We start from the raw sequence: 8,300 nt of genomic DNA on the forward strand, positions 1-8,300 counted from the left end.
TGTACTACTATCAATATTCAAAATATTGATTTCAAAAAACTATTGGTGAAAATTTTGGGAAATTTTATGAAAATTGATAAAAATTGTCATAATTAGTTAATGAAACATTGTATGTGACTTAATTAGACTATAATTTATAAATTTTAATCATCATTTATAAAAGTAAGATGATATTTAGATATATACTATAAATGTCTGCATAAATGTCTACGAGAGAACATTTTTTTTAAATAAAAATAATTACAAAATAATACAAAAAGTTTAAGAATATTTTAAGGTGAAATTATGTGGAAATGAAAGTTTTTGTGGTAAAATAAATAAAATTTACATCAATTCAATTTTAAGATAAAATGATGTAAAAATTTGATAAAAAAAAAACTTGAATGAGGTTAAATATAAATATAGGCTATTTGTTTTGTGATTTTTTTCGAGTTCAATTTATTTGGAAATACAATGAAAGTTTTGGACTAAAAATAAAATTGAAAATTGAAAAAAATGGAAATTAGAAAAATAAAATATTGAAAAAAATACTGTATTCTTTATTGGAACGGACATTATTGTATGAAATTATATAATTACATGTAATCAAGTCCACAAAATAGAAATAAAACTTTATTTAATCTAACGTAGCTAATTCCTAAAAAATTCGAAATATTCTCAAAATTTTATGAAAATCGAGAGAAAATCAAAATTTCCTCTACCAAAATTTTAAGTGCCGAGATTTCAATGAAAAATTTACCATATGACTACTATAAAATAATAAAAACATGATACTAACTAGAACATTGTAAACTAAGAAATATTTATCCTTACATAGAAAATAGTCCAAACATTATACCAAATTATCGTAAAATTCTAACTGATCCCTTTCCCTTGAAAATCAAAGAATATGGAACTGTCGCAGACGTTCGTCAGCTAGAAAACGGGCCAACCAATTTGATGGTAGAGGGTATACATGTCAAATCTGGATTGGCTGTTGCATATTCGTGCGTAACGGGTCTGTAACCATATCTTCGCCCGGGCCCGAACCGGCATTTTATAAGTCATCCGAGTTAGAGCCTCTAATTGATTTTCCCCCAACCCCGAAAAGTCCTTCCCTCTCTAATTTTTCTCGCCTTTGTTCGACTCTTAACCCTAACCCCTCTTCTTCCCGGTAAAATTTTTCGTTCTTTTTGGCGGAAAATTGATCGAGGAAACAAGAATGCAACATCAGAGATTGAAGCAACAACAACAACAAGCTTTGATGCAGCAAGCTTTGCTTCAACAACAATCGCTTTACCATCCTGGTCTCTTAGCTCACCCTCAGGTTCGACTTCTTTTTTGTTTTCGTTTAGGTTCACATTCGTATGATCTACACGTTTTTGTTTCGGCCATTTCTGTATTTTGTTCTCGATCTCTGACTAATACTTATGAAGTTATCACCGATTTTTGTGGCGTTCTGTTTTACCGTTTTGAGTTCTGAAGGATTGTAAACAAATGATTTTCCCCATGTGAATTGAGTGTTTGTGATGGGTAGTCGTATTTTGCTTTCTTATTAGTTGTGGGTATCTTCTGTGTAATCTTGAGCCTGTTTGGATTAATTTTTTGTTTATTGAAGAAACTTTCTTCTTAGAAGACGAGAAACAGGATCCTTTAGATGCTCAAGGGCCATCGATGATTGTATGATGTGCCGTGCAGTGGTTCACTTTTGGGGCTAAAATATTTCATTCGGCGTGTATGCTGTGGATACAAGATGTTTGTGTTTCTTTTTTTTTTTAATTTTTTTTTATTCCGTTCTGGGGTTCAGGCAGATTATACCATTTTATACATCACTCAATCGTCCCAGTTGATGACAGTTGAGTACTACCAACCCAGTTGGGTTTTACCAGCTTACATTATCATAGAAATGGAAGCTCCATGTGACGTGATATCATAGTGCTTGGTGGCCAGGCCGTGTCTTTCCTGTTATTTTCGCTGTTTTCTTTTTTACTGTGTGGCCTCTGTCTCTCCAATGTACTGATTGAAATAACATGGAGGTTCAGCTTTTCATTTGGTTGCAGATTTCGTTTAATCTGCATGATTGCATCCATTACAATCTCTTTGTTTTCTTCCCATTTCGTAAAGATTCGTTTTCCTTTTCACGTACCATTCTAATTCTCTTCCCTTTTTTTTGGTATATTTTATTGTTTCCATTATGCAGCTTGAACCAATTCCAAGTGGGAATTTACCACCGGGTTTTGATCCAAGTACCTGCCGTAGTGTGTAAGTGATTTTCTAGACATTTTATCCCCTTAATGTTACCTCCTTTTTTTTTTTTGTCTGCATTATGGGAATGTATGATTTCTTGCAGTTATCATGTCTCTCAGTCTCAGAATTGTCATTGACTATCTAGTTCTCGTTAAGTATCTATAATTCCTTAGAAACTGGATCTCTAATAGTTCAATTTTCTGAGCTAATGCTCTAAAATTATGTCTTCTCAAATCTCAACCAAATTTCTAGATTTTTTTAATACTAGTTTTAATTTTTTATGTATACCCATATGACTCTGTTTGATTACTTATATATTTTTTTTGTATTTTCTTTGTTTTCTTTTCCTTTTTAAAATTTTTAGTTTTTTTAATTTTGAGGAAATGCAGGTACGTGGGAAATGTACATACACAGGTAACAGAACCACTTCTTCAAGAGGTTTTTGGGAGCACAGGCCTTGTTGAGAGCTGCAAGCTTGTCAGAAAGGAGAAGGTTGGCATCACAGGAGCTTACGATGCAAAACCTTTGTTCATGCTCTATTTTTCATACAATGGGATAAATCTTTTTGTTTATATTACTGTTAATTTCAAGGTCTTCTGTTTCCTTCTTGTCTATTAACATCCTTGTTGCCACTGCTTTATGCAGTCATCCTATGGATTTATTCACTATTTTGATCGCAGATCGGCTGCTATGGCTATTTTGTCACTTAATGGGAGGCATTTGTAAGTAGATAACTGAATTTCTTATTTCCCGTCTGTACTTCTGTTTCCTGTCTCAATATGTACTTTGCAGGTTTGGGCAGCCTATCAAAGTAAATTGGGCTTATGCTAGTGGTCAGAGAGAGGACACATCAGGTCTGGTATCTGTTTTGGATCAATGGCCGTGAGTTGCAAAGGCTTAAATAATTTATCTTATATTCGGCTGCATCTTTTGTGTACAGGTCATTTCAACATTTTTGTGGGTGATCTTAGCCCTGAAGTGACCGATTCTACTTTGTTTGCATGCTTTTCTGTTTTCCCTAGCTGTTCGTAAGCTTCAGCCCCTATAAACTCTTTTTTATTTGTTTGTTGCCCTTTGAATATTGCATGTAATTTCTACCATTGAAATGAATAAGTTTGATATACTTTGACAGCTCAAAGAGCATAATTGAAGTTAGGATGAGTATGTTAGTAGTTTGTCTTTTCTAACCTGCAACATCTGATATCATGTTCTATTGGTTTCAGTGATGCCAGAGTTATGTGGGATCAGAAGACTGGCCGTTCCAGGGGATTTGGTTTTGTTTCCTTTCGCAACCAACAGGTTCAAACTACATAATCAAAGTATATTATTTTTCTGTTATTTTTCTCCTCTTTACTAAATTATGCTCCTTTTCCAGGATGCTCAAAGTGCGATAAATGACCTGACTGGTAAGGACTTGGTTACCGCTGATAGTTCAAATTTCTTGTACTAGACTATCATTTGGTAGACTAATTAAAACGACGTAAAAAAAAATCTTGGGGATTTCTTGTCTTTTAACTTTTGAAATTGAAATGGTCCTTTGACCATATTGCCTTATTTTTTACGATATATGGTCTCCTTCAGGCAAGTGGCTTGGAAGTAGACAGATTCGCTGCAACTGGGCAACAAAGGGTGCTGGGTCCAATGACGACAAGCAGAGCTCAGATGTGAAAAGCATTGCAGAACTTACAAATGGATCATCTGGTTAGTGTTCATACCCATGTTTATGCTGCTTTGCAATAATGATTATTTGTAGCAATTGAAGCGACTGAAATTCAAAAGCTGTAGAAAGCAGCAGTATTAGTAATTTCAATTAGAAATTAAAAGTGTAAAATGTCTCACTTTTCGATTTCCTTACCCTGAGGATCGATCCCCGAAGCTTTTGACGATACTTACTTGAATTTTGACATTTCTGCAGAAGACGGTAAAGAAACAGTTAATAGTGATGCCCCGGAGAACAATCCTCAGTACACTACTGTTTATGTTGGCAATCTTGCTCCAGAGGTAATTCCTCATTCTTAACTTTATTAATTTTTTTAAACGTGTTAATTTAACTTGTGCCAATGACAAAATAACACGATGGAGGTGATATGGTACACAGCTTGCCAAGTTTTTGCAAGTGTACCACTTGGTTGAGGTTGCTATATAAAACGAGGTTCATATAATCTTCCTGTCTCTAGAAGGGTGCTTCTGTTTGGTTTGTAATTTTAGGCCAGAAATGGACAGTCTGAATAATTTCTAGGAGGATAATATTGTAGCGTAGCGTTTATTTTGTTGACATCTGTGATATTTGGGTGTTTTTGACAATTATGCAAATTTTAAAATGATTTTTCCTTATACAGGCCACGCAGGTTGATCTTCATCGCCATTTTCATTCTCTTGGGGCTGGTGTGATTGAGGAGGTCCGCATCCAGCGTGATAAGGGCTTTGGTTTTGTTCGATACAGCACTCATGCCGAGGCAGCTTTAGCTATTCAGATGGGGAATGCTCAGTCGTTTCTCTGTGGCAAACAGATTAAGGTTTTGTTTTTTGCTTTGTATACAAAGCTTCTATTTTTTTCTATTGGAATGATGATTGCACTTTCAAGTTTCGTTCATAGTGAAACTGATGCATTCTTCATCTTATGGCATACAGTTGCTCCTTGTGCAGTCTTGAATTCCATCAGTTCAATTTTTCATTTTTATCTGTTGTTTATTATTATGTAAGAGTCTAGTAAGTGATTGATATGTTTGGAATATTAGTAGATATTACTTGTCAAATATCATACACTCTGCCTATTTCCTTTTCTCCAAAAAAAAAAAAAAAAAAAAAAAGTAGATCTATGAACACGGTGGGTAATTAGTTAGGGGTGACTTTTAGAGGAGTTGGTGATCTTCGAGTGGCAAATGATTTTGGGAGTTGTCCAATGTGGGACTTGGTAGAGTCCCTACCCTCTCTATTTGCAATATTAATATTCTTCTATTTTCTGGTGTTTGAAATCCGAACAAATTGGCACAAGGGCGTCCTTGGTCAAATAAGAAGATGAACTACAAAGTATAGAGATGGATATGTTCAGACACATTGCAGACATGTCTGACAACCTAAAATGTGTCTATTAAATATATCTATTTTTATTTTGGACATGACTCGAAGCTTTAGAAATTATTTAACCTAAAAATTAAGGGTTGCATGTTACCTAATTTTGGATCTTGGTTGCTTACCACACCTCAAGGACACAATGTGATGGATGAGATACTACTGAGAGGTACTGGAAATATCTCTAGGATATGTGATTCAATTATAAATAAAATGACATAGCCCACTTGAAAGGCTATTGATATTTTAGTATTTTTATTTTGTGTTTTCTTATGTCTTGGGATCTAAACATTTATTATTATTATTATTGCCAAACATATGAAATGGTCCCAGCCTAGGTAATTGTCGATTTTGTCGAAAGATCCTTTAAAACATGTAATTCTACTCTTTAATGGATTGAAAATTTTCAGTTAGGTGAAACTTTTGTTTAAAAGTTGAGGTATGATTAAAATGATTGTTTTATCAACATATTTGGGGGAACATGTGGACGTTCCGTTCAGATGCTACACTATGCATAATTGTACTTTCCCGTTCATTTCTTTCAAGGAAGATGCAGACATGTCCAACAGTTGTAAAACAATAATCTACTAACAAGTTCTAACAATTTTTATTTGAACAGAATGACATAATTAAATTTTAATGCAGGAGTAAGATTCAGAACCTGAGGAAGACTAGTGATGAAACTTGGAATAACCGAAAAGATTAGGAACTATTTGTGATTATGTTTAGCTATTCCTCTTGCACATAGCACCGGTTAATAATTTCAGAGTAGTTTGTGGCTTTCTTAGTCTTAATTCTGATCTAACCGGGTTGCACCATTACTCTGTGTGCAGTGCTCTTGGGGAAGCAAGCCGACCCCACCTGGAACCATCTCCAACCCGCTTCCTCCACCTGCAGCAGTTCCATTGCCTGGACTCTCAACAACTGATCTCTTAGCATACGAGCGGCAACTGGCCATGAGCAAGATGGGCGGCGTCCATGCCCTCATGCACCCTCAGGCGCCACATCCTTTAAAGCAGGCAGCCATGGGAATGGGTGCTGCTGGCTCGAGTCAGGCCATCTACGATGGTGGCTTTCAGAATGTTGCGGCAGCTCAGCAGCTCATGTATTATCAGTAAGGCTGATGAGAGGTGTATACAAAATGGAGTGCTTAGTTCTGTCGAGATCTCTCGATCTTTTTTTTCTTTTCTTTTCTTTTTTTTTTTTTCTTTTTTCTTTTTCCTTCTTTTTCGTTTTCCTCTTTGTGGAGAGTTTCTGAGCCTTAGTTATATCTTTTTTTATTGTTTCAGTTTTTAAATAGCCTGGGAGCTGTGTTTATGAAATGTCATTATGTACCCGAGTATCTGAATTTATACAAGGATATGAGGATTCTTGGTGGTATTATTTAGGAGACTAGTTGGGTATAGCTTGGTAATTTAGTTTTCCCTTTTTTCTCTTTGGGCCTTTTCTATTTTCTTTGTGAAGGGTTGATGATGCTTCAGAATATAATTTTTTCCCTATTGTTTTTAATTGTTTTGTGTTATTACATGCCAGGAACAAAACAATCGGCTGATTATCATGTTTATAAGGAAATTTTGGATCTTTATTTTCCCAACGGATGTTTTAAATAATTTGAAAATTTCGACGTTTCCTTCTATATTATGGCATGGGAAATGGTCTCAGTTTTTAACTGTACTGTTGTCTAACTGTGTGACAGCCACGGAGGGCTGTGAACGGTTTACTTTATTATCACTATTTTTTTAATCATATTGTTCTTTTGAACATTTCTGGATAGAACAGTTGTAAAATAAAAATACTGGGTGTAGTTTGGATTATACAACAATTACATGTGGCAAGAAATTTTGATTTTTCTAAAAAAATTGAATTATTATTTACTTTTTTTGTCATGAAAGAGTTGTGGCTACATTTAATTCACCACGTTATATTACACGTTTTTTAGTCAACTATATATTTAATTTTAGTTTTTGAATCTACTACAAATAGATATTTGAAAATGCAGAAAACATTGATTTAATCAACAATTTCAACATTTTTGTTTTAATTTTGTATGAAATGCGAAAAAGGTTGGTTTGTCATAGAAAATCACACTAGTCAATAAGGATTGTTTTAAGTAGTAAATAATTCAGATGTAATGATTTTAATTCAGTCAAAGTATGTCTTAGTGAATAAGTCATCGATCACATATTTGGTCTCTAGATTTTTGTTTTATTTTCATTTAGTCCATAAGTTTAGAAAGTTTAAATTTGTAACCATATATATTTTTTTTATTCTTGAGTACTAGTAACCCAAAGTTATGAGTTTAATTTTTGTTCGTTATATGGTTTGTAAAATGTTACTTATTTTTTACCATTGGACTATATAAGTTTTGTTTCCATTCGGATCATTATTATATGACTTACACAATAAACTTTGATTTTTCAATAAATATTTGTTTTTAGTCACTAGTATTAATATCAATTAATTAATTTAAAAGAATTGTAATTGATTCACCTTCACTAGTTTTTCATCATCGTTAGAATTCATTTGGCTAGAAAAGACTATTTAATTAAGTTTAAACTTTCACTTCATGATATTATAAAGTAATTGATAGGGAATTTAAGGAAGCATCAATGAAAACTTGGGGATACAAGTATGATAGCTAAACTCAAATTTGATGTTAAAAATGTAACATCTTAAAATTAATAACAAATTAAAAAGGGTTGTTTTTAAATAAAAAAAAGAACTAAATATTTATAAATATAGCAAAATGTCATTATCTTTTAGTGATAAACGGTGATAGTCTATCCGATAGATAGTGATAAACACTATAGATCACTAATAAATATTACATTTATAGATGTCAATAATTGATAGATTTTGATATTTTAGCATATTTAAAAAATATTTTCGACAATTCTATCCGTCAAAACAATCTTTCAATTAAAAAATCAAATATAATTTTAAATTTGACTAAAAAAAAAAAGGTTTCTCAATAATTTTTGGTTGGACTGAGGGACATGTTT

General features: G+C 33.2%; 1 protein-coding gene across 1 annotated transcript; it reads left to right on the plus strand.

Annotated features, from left to right (window-relative positions):
• Positions 1–1,040: 1,040 nt before the first annotated feature.
• UBP1B (oligouridylate binding protein 1B) lies at positions 1,041–6,681 on the plus strand. Its single transcript, XM_039042750.2, has 12 exons — positions 1,041–1,306; positions 2,180–2,241; positions 2,616–2,718; positions 2,872–2,948; positions 3,019–3,080; positions 3,167–3,254; positions 3,450–3,525; positions 3,602–3,632; positions 3,808–3,927; positions 4,142–4,227; positions 4,566–4,742; positions 6,132–6,681. Exons 1-12 carry the CDS (start codon positions 1,202–1,204, stop codon positions 6,414–6,416), a joined length of 1,272 nt encoding a protein of 423 aa, XP_038898678.1. The 5' UTR covers positions 1,041–1,201; the 3' UTR covers positions 6,417–6,681.
• Positions 6,682–8,300: the final 1,619 nt, after the last annotated feature.

The sequence above is a fragment of the Benincasa hispida genome, chromosome 9, assembly GCF_027475165.1.
Source record: "Benincasa hispida cultivar pf3 chromosome 9, pf3_genome.v1.1, whole genome shotgun sequence".
NCBI lineage: Eukaryota > Viridiplantae > Streptophyta > Magnoliopsida > Cucurbitales > Cucurbitaceae > Benincasa > Benincasa hispida.

Coding starts and splice junctions, on each gene's coding strand:
- UBP1B (XM_039042750.2), top strand. CDS start 1,202: ATGCAACATCAGAGATTGAAGCAACAACAACAACAAGCTTTGATGCAG. Junction 2,949..3,018: donor TCACTTAATGGGAGGCATTT/GTAAGTAGATAA, acceptor TGTACTTTGCAG/GTTTGGGCAGCCTATCAAAG. Junction 4,228..4,565: donor TTGGCAATCTTGCTCCAGAG/GTAATTCCTCAT, acceptor TTCCTTATACAG/GCCACGCAGGTTGATCTTCA.